This window comes from Sciurus vulgaris, assembly GCF_902686455.1.
Source record: "Sciurus vulgaris genome assembly, chromosome: 10".
Taxonomy (NCBI): Eukaryota; Metazoa; Chordata; class Mammalia; order Rodentia; family Sciuridae; genus Sciurus; species Sciurus vulgaris.
The window spans coordinates 245,684-260,091 of record NC_136470.1 but is presented as its reverse complement, the minus strand read 5'-3'; the positions used below and the strand labels follow the sequence as shown (position 1 = coordinate 260,091).

The following is a 14,408-nucleotide window of genomic DNA, read 5'->3' as shown; positions in this document are numbered from 1 at the left end:
GGTCTGCAGAGCTCAGGTCCTCACCCATATGGCCGTGAACAGCGGCCTTTCCTTGCTCAGGCGGAGCGTGTGGTGCTCACGCCGCTTCCTCCTGTCCGTGTGCAGGGGCACAGGGCAGACGGTGCCAGCTGCAGGGGAGTTCCACGCAGCCTCCTGGTTTTCGCCCCAGCGCAGCACGCCTGTCTCCTGGCGCTGCTCTCCGCGGCTCTGCCCTCGCTCTGGGGCCTCCCTGTGCTCCCATTGCTGGGCCTTCCCTCCAGCCTGCCCTGTGCCCTGGCTGCCCAGGAGCAGTGCTGCGGCCTGTGCCTCCTGCCTGAGGTCGCTGTTCTGTTCCCCTCCTGGGTGTGTAAGGTTGGCTGCTCTGTCGCATTTGAGCTGGTGTCATTGTCACGGTCCTACCGTGACCTCTCTCCAGGCTGCCTGTGGCTCTCAGGCTGGCGCCTGCGACCTCCAGCCTGTGTCTCCATCTGCCTGTACTGGCTTTGCTCGCTGGGACCAGGGGGCCTTTGAAGCTCAGACTGTCGCTCCACCTGCTGTCTGTGGGAGGGCTGCTGAGCGCCTGAATCCCCTGCTTCGGTAGCTGCTGTCGCCCCGTGAGGCCCGTGTGACTCCAGAGCAGTGTGTGTTCTCAGGCTGCCCTCTGCAGCTGTGGGTCCTTCTGGGTGGGCGGTTTTGTCTGTTGTCTACTCCTGGTGATTCAGGGACACTGCTTATCCCCATGCCATTTTCAGTTTCTGGCTTTGCTCTCTGTGTTCTTCGTGTCCTCCTGTTCAGGTGTGGGTGGAGGCTTCTCCTCCTGAAGACCACCCTGGGTGTCCACCCTTCTGTCTCCTGTGTCACCTGTCTTGTTTCTGTCCAGGTCTCTGTGTGTGGTGTCACAGGTGGTGTTCTGTGCAGGGCAGGTGTTCCCTGCCCTGAGTGTGACATGAAACTTCTTCCTTGTGGGGAGCACAGTATGTGTCCTTGTCCTGTGCCTGAGGCATCCTGGCATTGGGCTCTGGAGGGCCGTGCAGAGGTAGAGAGGACGTGTATGGCTGGTGGTGTGTGCACAGCTCAGGGGAGCAGAGCCCTCAACAGAGCAGGGCTCTCTGAGGAGGGGTGGGGGTTGGCAGCAGGGAGGTGCCCGTCTGAGTCCCGAGAGGTGAATGCCTAGGTAGGCTCTGATGCCTGAGGAGTTACCAAGGAAGTGCCTGCAAAGGACAGAAGGGAGTGGCTGGAGGAGGTGAGTGGAGCCCTTGGGCCGGCAGGCTGGCCCCCCAGAGGGGGAGCCTGAGGTGGGGCAGAGTGGCAGTCGGCCTGCAGCCTGGCTCGCGGGCTTGGTCAGGCTCTGGAGTTGGCTTCTGGGTCCTGGGTGGTGCTGAGTGCCAGGTGCGGGTGTTGTGAGGTCTCACTGCTGCTGCAGCAGGTCACGGCAGTCAGAACTTAGGATCTGAGGCAAGGAGAAGCGGGCACCTGTGAAGGCAGCTCCCGCTGAGTGCTGCTCTTGGGGCCTACACGCTCCTCTGGCCGGACGGGAGCTCTGCAGAAGGTGCTCTGGGGAGAGGCGCAAGGAGAGCTTGGTGTGCCCTTCATCAGGTCAGCTCTGTTGGGTGGAGGGGCGTTTTAGGAGCCCTGCCCAAGCCTCCTGGCTCTCCGGTGGCAGTTGGATCCTGTTGGTGCCTAGGCCTCTGCCGCATTTGCTTCACCCCATCTTAGGTTTGCATCTAAGCAGAACCACTGGGGAGAGGGGGTCCTGTTGCAGTGGTATTGACTCTTGCTCTCCAGGCCTGGCTGCTGGGTCCTTATTGGAACTTGTTTTATAGAATCCAGGTCACCAGTGGGCTCTGGCCTCTTGCTTTCCCAGGGACTTGGGATCGTGTGGCAGTTGCGAGCATTGGGGTCGTGCTGTGTCTGTCAGGTCTTGTCCACTCAGAAGGGTGTGTCCAGGAGGTTCTGACTGTTAGGCCTTTTGTCCTCCCTTGTCTTGTCAGACCTCGTGACACTGCTGGCGGGGCTGTTGTGAACTGTCCACTGCACTAACATTTCCACTCGTGTCTGACTGCTGCCTGAGCACCTGAGGGGAAGGATTCTTCCGACGCCACAACACATACCGAGTGGCGCATGCTGTCCTCAGGCTGCAGCTGCTGTGTCTGTGACTTCTCCAGGCTGGTCTGGACAGTGGTGGAGAGGGAGGGTCAGTTGTGGACACACCTGTGTCCTGGTGAGGTGCATAGGCTTGCCTGTGTGGTCTCTCATTCTAGCAGGGTGCCTGCCCTTTCTTTGATCACAGCAGCCAGTGCTTCAGAGGTACCAACAGCAAGAAGGGTGCCCAGGCTCAAGGTGTCTGCCTCTGTGGCTTACAGATGGGGCCAGAAGCGTGGGATTCCTCCCTCCACATCCAGCATGAGGACCTGTTGGACAGATGCCTCCTGGGACCCAAGGTGTTGGAGCTAGAGCCACTCCAGCCTGTGCCTGCAGACCAGCACAGCCAAGGTGTGCCTGTCTCCCTGTCCTTGCCATTGCTGTGCTGAGGGCTAGACCAGGACCAGTTTCCTGGCTGTGTCTGCTAAGCTGGACCGTGAGTCTCGTGCCTGGAAGCCCACCCCGAGCGAACCCTGGCGTGCAGGTTGGACCTGGCAGGCTGCCTGGCTGGGAGCCTGTGCTCCTGGCCCAGCCCATTTGCAGGGTGGCTGTCACTAGGCAGGAGCAGGTCTGCCTGTAGCAGTGCCCTGGGGTCACAGGTTTCTGGGCAGTAGTTACTGCTCACCTTCGGGAGTGGGGAACTCTCCTGGGATCATGCTGTGCTCCCAGCAACTGGTAGACCAAGGCTGTGGAATGTCCAGGCAGTGCAAGGGGTTTGGTCATGGGGTGGTTGGGGGATGGCAGGACAGCGAACCTTTGCTCATTCCAGAGGCTCAGTGATGGGCCTGGACAGTGGCCATTGATGGGGATTCCAGGAAGGTGGGCAGCTAAGGGCAGCTGGTGAAGAGACACAGTCATGGTGCCTCTCCAGTCTTGCCCTGGGCACTGCAGAGGCGAGGAGCAGGGCCGAGGGGCCCCTTGAGGGAGTGGAGGGTCAGGCTCCACAAGGGTGCCGTGGCTGAGGGTGCACAGCCTCTGCCTTGCTCTTGCCCTTCTTGCCCCAGGGCTCCTCTGCAGCTGCCGCCGTGTGCTCCCACAGACGTGGCTGGCGCTCCATGCTTACCCTGTTACAGGGCTTGTACTCGCTCTGAGGACTGTGCCTTTGTTTCCCTCTTCTGTAAAGGGTGACCTGGGCCTGGCGGAGAGGAGACAATCTGCCCAACTCACAGTCTGAGCCCTCTGGCATCAAGCCCTGTCCTGTGCTGACCAGTGGCTGGTTGCGCATCTTCCTGATCTGAAGGAGGATCTTGGGCAGGCAGGATATGCCTGCAACTCAGGATACAGCTGTGTCCCCAGAAGGCACCGTACCCATCCTGAGTCGGCACCAGGACCTTTGCACCTGGCGTCTGCACAACCCTTGTTGGTGAAGTGCACTTCTGCTGGCACTGCCTGTGGGTGGGCTGCCGTGCCTGACTGCCTCCTGCCCTCCTTGTTCCACAGAGAATGCACAGGTGTGTCTCCAGTGTGTGCAGGATGCAACCCTGGAGGAGGGCACGCAGGTGGCGGCCAGAGTCCTGGCTTTGGAAACTGAGCACAAAGTCAGATTGTCACTGCTTCAGACTGAGCTCAAGGAAGAAATCGAACTCTTAAGAATAGAAAACAGAAACTTACAGGAGAGGTTGCAGCACGAGACCCGTCTGAAAGAGGATCTGGAGAGAGTGAGTAGTGGCCCGCATGGGCGGTCCTGGGCCCTCGTGAGGCGTCTATAAGGGTGTTGTCCACAACATCTGGAACTGGCCCTCACAGGGCAGTGCCCGCGGTGGTTTGGGATTTGGGGCCCGCAGGGTCGGAGAGCACCCAACCTGTGCCGGCTCAGGTCCCGACAACTGAGGCTCCATGGGGATGCCCCGCCACTTGTGTGGTCCACCGGCTCTTAGGTCTGTCCTTCATCTGCAGGCTCTTGCTGGCCATGGTTGTGTAACTGTGCAGAGCCTGCATTCCCAGCCCTTCTTAGCCAGGCTTGGTGTGGTGAGTTACCACCACCGTTGAGTGTGGACAGTGAGGGGCCTCATCACTCAGCTGGTGCAGGCCTTGTAGCCGCACTTACATGCAGATGAAAGTGAACCCTGCAGAAACTCCTATCTTTGCATGTGTGTGCTGATGGAACTCTTCCCTGGCTCATGCTGGTGACCAGGCGTGACCCCTTGTCTGCTGTGTCCTCTGCTTCACCCCCTGTTCTTCCCTGTGAGCATCTCTGTGGGGCTTCATCTTCATCAGTCTCTGTCCCGAGTTTTCCCATGCTGCTGTCTGCACTGAGGCCCTGTAAGACTGTGTGAAGCCAAGAGTGCTCTGCGGAAGGCCCTGCAGGCACAGGAGCTGTTGGCAAGGACAGGCCTTCCTGAGCGCATTCCCCAGTCCAGCGCTGTATCTGATCACCAGTTACCAGGAGAGGGAGGTGGGACTATCTATCTTCTGCTCTGAGTTTGCTGCAAGTGTTCTGAGACTGTGCTGTGCCTGCTTTGCTCCTGGGGTCCTCCTGGAAAGCTGTGCTGTGCCTGCCTGTGCTCCTGGGGTCCTCCTGGAAAGCTGTGCTGTGCCTGCTTTGCTCCTGGGGTCCTCCTGGAAAGCTGTGCTGTGCCTGCCTGTGCTCCTGGGGTCCTCCTGGAAAGCTGTGCTGTGCCTGCCTGTGCTCCTGGGGTCCTCCTGGAAAGCTGTGCTGTGCCTGCCTGTGCTCCTGGGGTCCTCCTGGAAAGCTGTGCTGTGCCTGCCTGTGCTCCTGGAGTCTTCCGGGAAAGTGACCCTCTTGTCCTCACAGCACCTGTCTTTGAGCCACTTGTGTGGGTGCAGCCCTGCCAACCACGTGTACCTTCCAAGGCTAGCACTTTGCCTTCCCCTGAAGTGCTGCGCACTCGGGTGAGGCCCCTGGTGCTCCTCAGACCCTGTGGAACCCTGCCTGGTGCTGGCCCTGGGGGCCTGCCAGGCTCGAGCAGTGGTGTGCTGGACTAGCCTGTTGTTCTTTTATTTTTGTTCCTCTGCTCCTTTTTCCTTGCTTTTTGGATTATTTGAATGTTTTCTGGTAAAGTTTTTTTAAGTTGTGCTTCTCTGCATTGGTTTTAACACTTGCTGTACAGATGAGAGTCACGTTTTTAGCTTTCTGGTCCCAGTAGAGTCAACGGGACACCATTTCAGAGGAGCTGTGAGAGCTCATCATTGTGTCGGTGTGTCTGTCACCTCTCTTTGTAGTACATTTTAGCAGTGCTACATCCACCTGTGTCGTACACCCCACTGTATGACATTAAGAATTTACTCTGAAAAGTCGTGTATGTGAGAGAAATTAAGAGGAAAACCATCTTGGACTTTTGCTGAAGACCTTCATTTCCTCCCGAGAATCTGAGTTAATATGTGGTATCATTTCCCTTCAGCCTGTAGAATTTCCTTTAGTGTTTCTTGCTGTGCTTGCTGCACAAGATTTCTTTTATTGAAAAAGGACTTTGTTTCCCTTTCATTCTTGAAGAATATTTTTTGATACGTTAAAATGTCCGGGGTGACAGTTTTTTTGGTCAGGACTTAAAGATGTTGGTTAGACTTTTTTCTGTTGGTTTCATCGTCTGTGTCCTCTTGGTTGTGTTTTCTCTGCACTCTGGGTTGTGCCTTCCTGTCTGTGTCAGCTGGACCTTGTGCATGCTGTGTGTGAAGACTCTGGTCTGCTGTGGCCTTCTGAAGAGCTCGTCTGTGTCCACAGGCCGTCCTGGTGAATGGGGCACAACACGTCCACCTCCTCTGTGTTGGACTGAGCTTGGTGTGTTCACTTCCTCTGGCTTTAGCTGGCCTGTTTTGGAGTTAGTATGTCTGTGTCCATCAGGGCTCAGCCTGAAGTGTGGGCAGCGTCTGGCTCTTCCTAAGGGCTTTCCCCTCCCTGTCCTGTTCTGGTGCACACTTGTAAGGTGATGGGAGTTTCTGTATAGGCACCTTGGGGCTGCTGTCAGCCTGAAGCTTTGGAGATGGAGTCGGCCCGGCTTCCTCCGTCCCACGTGTGAGCTGCCGCCGCCTTAGCTCTCTCCAGGCCTTGTGTGGTCACCAGTGTTTGCTCAGTTACCGTCGTCCCTGGGGAGGTTGATCTGATTGGAGCTGCTCAGCCATAGCCAGGACCAGGCCTGGACTTTATTTTTTGTTTAGACTTTATTCATAAGGGAGGAGTTGAGGTTGGCCTTTTATACCTTATTTTGGTTTGTGTTTGTTTCTCTTTGATGTCATTTAGCGCTTTATTGATCTGTTTTCTTCCTTTTCAAATTTGGAACGTGTGTCTATGCGTGTGTCTATGCTCAGCTTTCTTGTTTATCTGCCTGTGCAGAAGATGATTTCAGAGTTAGTCGTTTAGATCATTGCAGATCGGCCGTGTGGACCCAAGACCATCTGCCATTCTCTCTTGGACCTCCCATCTTCCTGCTGTGGGGTTTCTCCTTTGGATCCTACTGGAAGAGGCCCAGCCCTGGCTCTGTGCAGTTGTGTCCCTGGGCTTCGTTTTGTCACGGGTGGGGCCAGTGTTCAGGGCGTGCATCCTAGGCCCTGCCACTCCCACTGCTGTGCTCAGCATGACCCTGTGCTGGGAAAGTCCTGTCTTCAGAGATGGATTTCCGTCACTGCTTCTAAAAATTTTGCCCTTTAATCTCTTTTCTCTTAAATAAAATTATGTCATCTGTAGGTAAAACGTAGTTTGGTTGAAGACCACCAGGAAGAACTAAATAAAGCTGAGCAGAAGGTTCAGCTACTGAAACAAGAGTTCAGAAAGAAAGAGTTGGAGTGGGAGCTTTTACGCGAGGACCTGAGGAGAGAAGCTGAGGAGAACCTAGCTTCCACGTGCCGTGACCTGAGAGAAAAGGCCGAGTCTGAGAAGCGGTCTGTCGTGAGCAGGTTCTCGAGTCGGGAAGCTGGGATGAGACACCTCCAGGACCAGCAGGCAGCACAGATCCAGGCCCTGGAGAAGTCCCTGGCGGAGCAGCAGGGCCGCCTGCGGCAGCTGGAACAAGCACTTGCTGGGGATGAGGCTCTGCCCCGTGGCGGGTGTGGCCAGGAGGCCCCCGTGGCCCCGGACGGGGAGCGTGGTGTGCTCCTCCAGGGGACGGAAGAGTGTGCCCTCCAGCTGATGCAGGCGCAGAACAGGTGGGTGACTCGGGCCATGGGGTGGGTGCAGCTGTCTCCAGAGGTGCCACGCAGGCTGAGGGAGGCCCCTGGGAGGACTCACAGTGGGCGCTCAGCCAGGTGGGAGGATCTGGGAGAGGTGGGGGAGGTGCGACACCCAGACTCTGGCTCTGAATCCACAGGGCCAGACTCGCACTCTGACAGATGTGCTGGCGACAGGTCTGGGTCCTCCCTGTGGAGCTGGTGCTCCTTCTGTGACATTAGCGCACACACACCTTTTGTGTCTCTCTTCTGTGCATGTTTTAAAATTTCAGCAGCAGCCAGGAGGCTGAGGCAGGAGGATGTCAAGTTTGAGGCCAACCTGGGCAACTTTGCAAGACCCTGTCTTAAAAAAATATATCAAGGCTGGGCGCAGCTCAGTAGTAGAGTGCCCCGGGTGCAACACCCAGTACTGCAAAACAACAACAAAGAGGAAACAGTGGTAGATCTTCAGCCCACCCCTAAGGCAGGCAGCTTACCCCCGTGATGGTGGGTTTCATGTGTACAGTTTTAAATGTCTTTTCTAAAACCTTCACTTGCCTAAAGTTCTAGATAGGTTCAGAGCCCGACTGGGCCTTCCCCTTTGTGCACCCCAGTCTCTGCTATGGTGGCCCATCACCATTGGCAAGGGCTGTTGGGCCTGGTGCTGGCTTGGCCCTGGTGCTGGCTTGGCCCTGCTGTCCCTGCTTCCTACTCAGCTTCCTCATGCCACAGGGTGTGCAGGAGTCATGCTCTGGGCCCCAGACTTGAGTTCAGCCCAGACTGCCACATCTGGGCCAGTGTCCAGCCCCACAGGACCTCACTGTCTGTGTTCTGGAGGGCAATCTGTGAAGGACCCCTGAATGTTCATCGCACCCAGCCAGGTCAGCTAGGGTCACGTCCCTCACATGAACGTGGCGGAGTGTACCAGTGAGCGTGGCCTGTGCCCACCGGGAGCTCAGCACTCTCCTAGCGCTTGCAGTTTTTCCTGGCTCCTGATGGAATTCTGCTCCTCCTTAGAATCCCTCAGGCGCTTGTGCTGCTCTGTGGCCCTGCGAGGGGCAGGTGGCCTAAGACCTGGGTCAAGGGCTTTGACAAGTCACCCTGCGTGGTCCTCTGGGATGTGTGGGCATCTTCCCTGTGGTGCTGTGTGCCTCCTGCTGCCTGTGCCCCAGTGACTGCCCTGGCTCTGCCCCTGAGCTGCCCCTGCAGACAGAGGCCAGGGCTGAGGTCTGATTGACTGAGGCCAAGTGAAGAGTGTGGCCTGGGGCTTGCAGGGGCAAGTGCAGCGTGACCACAGGCCCTGCTGCCCATGCTCACCTGGAGTGTCACCTCAGGTTTTTGGAGGAGCGTAAGGAGATCATGGAGAAGTTTGCTGCAGAGCAGGATGCCTTCCTGCAGGATGCCCAGGAGAAGCACACCCACGAGCTCCAGCTCCTGCAGCAGGGACACCAGCAGCAGCTTCTGGCCTTGAGGACAGAGCTTGAGAGCAGGCACCAGGCAGAGCTGGCCAAGCTGGTGGCCTCCTTGGAGAGGGAGCAGCAGGTGCAACTCGAGGCTCGTGTGGCTGAGCTGCAGATGAAACACGCTGCTGAAATCAGTGCTCTGGAAACGAGACATTTGTCAAGCCTGGATGCTCTGGAATCCTGCTATCTGTCTGGGGTTCAGGCCATTCAGGACCAGCATAGGCAGGCTCTGGAGCTTTTGCGAGCAGAGCTTGAGGAACAGCTGCAGAAAAAGGAGTCTTCTCACCAAGCAGTTTTGACTCAGGAGCTGGAGAAACTTAAGCTAAAACATGAGGAGGAACTTCAGTCTGCCAAGGAAAGCCTGAGAATGGAAATGCGTGCCAAACATGCAGAGCAACTGAAAGCCTTGGCCACAGAGCTGCAGGGTGTGCACCAGGTGAGGCTGGCCCTTGGCCTCAGGCTGATGTTAAATGTTTCTGTCCCATTTCTAGAGCCATGTTGGCTCTTTAGCTATGCACTGAGGTTCTGGTGTGAAGGGGGTTTTAGGGAAGTCCCTTTGCCGTGGATGTGAGGCCACCCCTGGTCATGGGTAGGCCACGTCTGCTGGACTCAAGACCTGCCTACTGCAGAGCTTCGCATGTCCTCTGCTCGTCAGCCTGGGGACTTTATCCTTCTGATGGGTGAGGCTGCTCTTTGTGCTACAGGTGGCACCTGGGATGCTAGGCCCTGAGCAGACTGCACACCAGGATGTCTCCTTACTCGGGAGGGTGGGCGCTCTTGGTCCCAGTATCCAGACAGGTCCAGGAGGACAGAGCTGTGCCTTCTCTGGGTTGAATTTGGAGAGCAGTCTGATGCCCAGGCAGGTCAGGAGCTGCAGCTGCAGCTGGCCGCCCAGTGTCCACACTTCTTCTCTATCACAAGCAGGCAGATGCTGTGCCGGTTCACTGGTTCCCAGCCACAGATTTAAACCTGTAGGTCTTGGTCTGTTTGGCTTACAGAAATAGTGTTCTAAGAGAATACCCAGAAAGGAGAACCGTACCACATGTGAACATGTATTTTAGACCATGTTGTAACTTGATTGGTGGCAGAATTTGGTGGTTGGAAGCATGTGGAATATTAACTGCTCTGCGCACCTGGCAAGGCTGTGGGGGTGTGCAGGGCCCTGGGTGGTTGTGCTGGGGCACAATGCCTACGGATGCCCTCTTGGCAGGAGGAGCTGGCTGCAACCCTGCGTGATCAGAGGCGCCTGCTGGAGGAGGAGAGGGTTGTGGCATTGGGCGAGCTGGGTGCTGAGGCTCTGTTCTTGGAGGGCCAACAGCAAACCACCCTGCAGCTGCTGGGGGACACACACGCAGCCCTGGCCGAGGTGCAGCCACAGCAAGCAGAGCAGGCCAAGCTGCAGGAGCTGCAGGCACCGCAGGAGCAGGCTGAGCGGGTGAGTGATGTGTGCAGCTCAGGACCTACACATTTCCCCAGAGCGTTGCAGAGCTTCTGCTTGTGGGTGTGAGGGCACCTGCTCCAGGGGTCAGCTCTGTTGGGAGCAGAGCCCACTGAGGCGCCCAGGATCTTGTGCCTTTGTGGGATTCTTGCAGTCTTTGGAGGGCAGAGCCCTGGTGTGGGCTTATAGGGCAGTGGGTGATCTTGGAGCGTTGCCGATTTGGCAGCTTGACACAAAAGGGGTTGATGGGACTGCTGACTAGGCAGGAGTTGACCTAAACCCACAGGAGGTGTGGACCTGGGATGAGTGGCCGGGTGTTGGTGTCTGCTCGACTGGCTCACAGTGCTGGTGTGCATGCAGCCTGGGGCTGATGGGGAGGTCACAGTGGCTGTGTTGGTGCCAAACCTGTGAGGATGCAGGGGGTGGTGTGAGCTGTACGAGATTGTGACTTGTGTCCACACAACAGGATGGGGCTTTTAGAAGTGTGCACACAGCGTGGCTCCTTCAGGCTACATGTCCACGTGAGTGTGTTGTCACACGCTGTGCTGGTTTTGAGGTGGGACTCGGGAGGCTGCTATGGAGGGCCTGGCTGGGTTCCTTGACCTGGGTGGGCCTGAGCCTCAGCTCCCTCTCACTGCAGATTCGCACTGTGTTCTCAAAGAGAAACCTGCAAACAGGGGCCAGATGAAGTGGAAGTATAGCCAGGCTTGTCAGGAAGGAGAGCCCTCAGGAGGAGGGGAGCAGGCCTGCAGGAAGCGGCTCCTTGCTTCTCCAGTGTTGTGGGGGGAGCTGTGGGGGAGGTTGTTTGAGGGTCCTGTGGCAGACAGCCTGCATTAGAGAGGGGCAAGAACATCTCCAAGCTGCTTCCTGCTGAGAGAGGGTGAAATTGGGGGAAGTAACCCAAAGTCCTTGTTCTTTTATTGGGTGGGCCGTGGACAATTAAGGGCATTCAGCATGTGATCCTGCATTACATGCTGTTCCCATGCTGCCTGCACATGGTGCCCAGCGCACATGCAAGCACGCACGTACACGTGATCCTGCGTTACAGCCTGTCCCCATGCTGCCTGCTGGCTGCACACAGTACCTGGTACGTACACACACATGTGATTCTGTTACACCCTGCAGGCTACAGAGGTCCCTGAGGTCAGCCGAGGACCTGGTTGACCTGCCCTGGGGTCTTCCTTCCTGGGTCTTCCTGCATCAGAAGGCTCCTGTCTTCTGACTTTCCTGAGGTGGGAGTAGAAGAGTCTGGGCATTGCCTCCTACATGATTGTTTATTTCAGGTGAAGTGTGTGCCAGAGATGATGAATTTCCACAAACACTGTTTCCACAGGGCCCTGGAAAATAAGGATCTTCTAATGTCTCATTTCTAACCATAAAATAAGGCCCTCAACTTTGCCCAGGTTTCCTGGATTAACAGTTCATAATTACTGTTCTTAATTGTGTGGCATCTGGACTGATTTCTAAAATTAGTGCTTAAGCTGTTTCTTCTCATGGACATTCCCTAAACGGGTGTTAGAGATTACAGAGATAAAAGGAAGCATGACAATGAGATTTGCTTTCTGTGTTTAAAAGTCTTGGAGTCGGGTCTACATATCCCCCTTGAGATGCAGCCCTGGCCCCATTCCAGAGGGGACAGGTTGCCACCAGGAAGACGAAGATACCTGATCCAGGGAGGTGCTGAGAATTTGAAACCCAGGTGGGGCTGGGACACCTGAGGATGCTGGCCGCCTGTCCTGGAGGCTGGTGCTTGCCCACACCTTGGCTTGCACTTTGGGATTGGTAGGTGCTCTGTCCTGAGGCGCCACCTTGAGCTACAGACTGTGGTGGATATGTGCAGCACGGGCCTTCTGCAGGAGTCCAGTCACAGACAGGCTGCTTTTGTCCGGCTTACCTGTGCCACACTGAGGTTCTGTATGCCTCTCCAAACTCTGTTGCCCTTGTTCATGGCTCAGTACCTCTGTTCCCTGGAGAGGTACCCAGTGCTCAGGGGCATCTCGCTTTGCCAGTCACGGGCCGTTTCCTTGCCCTAGGGAGTGTGCACGTAAGACAGCCTCTTAGGTGATTGCTAGTGTGTGGATTTCACAGGCAGAAGCAGGTGGGCTGGGGGGAGCTGGGTATGCCGAGATCAAATAGTTCAGTAACCCCTTGTCCTGCCACCTAGCAGGCCCATACCAGTCCTGGTGCCTCAGTATCCAGTGGGGACTTCAGCCCGTCCTGGCCAAGTAGCAAGGAGTGCGTCTGTGGCCTGAGTCCTGCTGAGACCCTGCCTCTTCCTGCCATGCTTGTGGGATTGGGTTCCACATGGCCTTGTGGGTGCTGAGTCTTGAACTTCTCTTCTGTGGGGGTGGTTGGGGGCCCTGTTCTCCACCCTGTGGTCTGATCTGCGAGGTGCATGGATGCTTGCTCCATTTCCCCCCAGCTGTGCTCTCAGCCATCATGGAAGCCACTCAGGGCACTCCCTGGCACGCCAGGGCCTTTGTCCCAAAATAGCAGGGACGTGCTGTTCTTGCCATGTGGCCATGCTCTGCCCGGGCTACAAATAGTCCTACACCTGTCTGAGGAGTGGAGCTGCTTGTTAGCAGTCTCGCCGGCTGGTGCTCGCGAGGCAGCCAGGTGACTTCAGGTGACTACCCTTTGGAGTGTGTTTGAGACCAACGTTCTCTAAAAACGTAAGCCCTGTTTTTTTTTTGTTTGTTTGTTTGTTTTTTTTGCTGGAAACTCTCCCTTGGAGAAGCCTCTGCTGGTGACGCCAAGAGGTCTGAGTGTAGAAGTGAGCCCCAAGTGCCAGAAGCAACTGTGGGCAGCTGCCACTCTTGGGTGATAGCCAGGTCTGCCCGTAGGTCAGCCTTGCAATGTAGAGAGGAGCCACGTCCAGCCTCTGTGGGGGCCCAGGGTCTTCCTGGCTCTTGGCCACTCCCCACTCTCAGCCCAGGTGCATCTGCCATGCTCCCAAATGACTCAGATACATGGTGGTCTCGTAATTGTGTGGAGTTTTAGAAAAACCTGAGAATGACTATTTTTTTGCGGTACTGGGGATCGAACTCAGGCCCTTTTTAACAATAACGACTTCTCGTGACTGGCCTACCCTTGAGAGCAGGTGGATTGGAGAGCCGCTCCAGCTGGAGATGGAAGGCGTGTCTGTAGAGGGGCTGCTGGGGCGGGCCTCTCGACAGCCATGCAGTAAGGCTGGCTCCTGAGGGACAGCTCTGGTGGTGCAGAGGCCCTGATCCCATGAGTGCCAGGCTCGGTTGCGGGGCTGGCCAGGGGTGTGCTGGGCGGGACGGCCTGGTGTCTGAAGGAGGCCAGCCTGCTTGCCAGTGTGAGAGTGCTTTGCTTTGCCGCCAGTCTATCCGTGTGTCTAAGTGCTTAAGCCTTGCTGGGACAGGGCAGGCATCCAAATGCCCTGAACCGATGTCTAGTAGAGGGCCTGGGCTCAGCGTTGCCCTCTGTTGTGGACCCAAGACTGTCGTGGCTCTTTTCCTTCCAGGCCCCTTTGGAGTGACCCCTGCCCCCTGACCACAGTCAGTAATGCTGAAGCCCAGACTGCATGTGGGATGGAGTTTGGGGCTCTATGGGCCATGTGGGGTTCGGTGCTCGTGGGCCCTACTTTGGCCTCCTAAGACAAGCTTGTCCCCGTGCTGAATGGCATGGGCAGGTGCTCGCGCAGCCGTGATCCCGGTTGGCACAGGCTGTGGGTGTGCGAAGTCTGCCTGCTGCCTGTTGCCCTGCCACAGAAGAGTCTCTCCTGAGGCAAACCAGACTCTGGACATTTTGTTTGTGTTGCGAAATGATCCTGCAAGCTTTTTAAAACGTATGCTGCGAGCATCCTTGTGTCCTGGCTCTCGGGCTCTGCGGCCCACGGTGGCCCTCTGAGCTCACGCCCCGCCCCTCCAGCAGAGCTGCTGCGCTGACATCCTGCCACCCTGTCTAGTTCTGCTTGCTGTGGCCTCATACCAGGGTGCCTGTGACCAGCTCGAACAGGTGCAGACCACGGTGTGTATGCAGCTGCACCCCCGCCCCCTGCGATGCCCGTGCCCTACCTCCCCAGTGGCCCCCCACCCCCTGCGATGCCTGTGCCCTCTGTGTGCTTGGTGGCCCTGCTTTCCTGCCGTGTCTCTCCCCGCGTGCCCTGGACCCCCAGGTGTGCACTGTAGGTCCCAGTGCTTGTGCTGTTCCTTCCGTCAGGTTGTGCAGCTCTGTTGTGAGGTGGCTCCCCGCTCGTCTCCACCAGCCACTGACATCTGAACCTCACCTGTGGGACCGGCTGCCACTCCCAGCTCGTG

General features: G+C 57.0%; 1 protein-coding gene across 5 annotated transcripts in view; it reads left to right on the top strand.

Annotated features, from left to right (window-relative positions):
- Window positions 1-14,408, top strand: part of LOC306637983 (pericentrin-like) — a 56,979-nt gene that overhangs the window by 29,494 nt on the left and 13,077 nt on the right. For 4 of the 5 annotated variants that reach the window (XM_079100992.1, XM_079100991.1, XM_079100994.1 and 1 more), the window contains exons 11-15: window positions 2,343-2,472; window positions 3,562-3,779; window positions 6,764-7,221; window positions 8,556-9,120; window positions 9,895-10,119. In XM_079100992.1, coding sequence (XP_078957118.1) covers window positions 2,343-2,472; window positions 3,562-3,779; window positions 6,764-7,221; window positions 8,556-9,120; window positions 9,895-10,119 — 1,596 coding nt within the window. Of the gene's footprint in view, window positions 1-2,342; window positions 2,473-3,561; window positions 3,780-6,763; window positions 7,222-8,555; window positions 9,121-9,894; window positions 10,120-12,554; window positions 12,795-14,408 lie in introns of those variants that run through there. The other variant, XM_079100995.1, reaches the window with a different exon arrangement.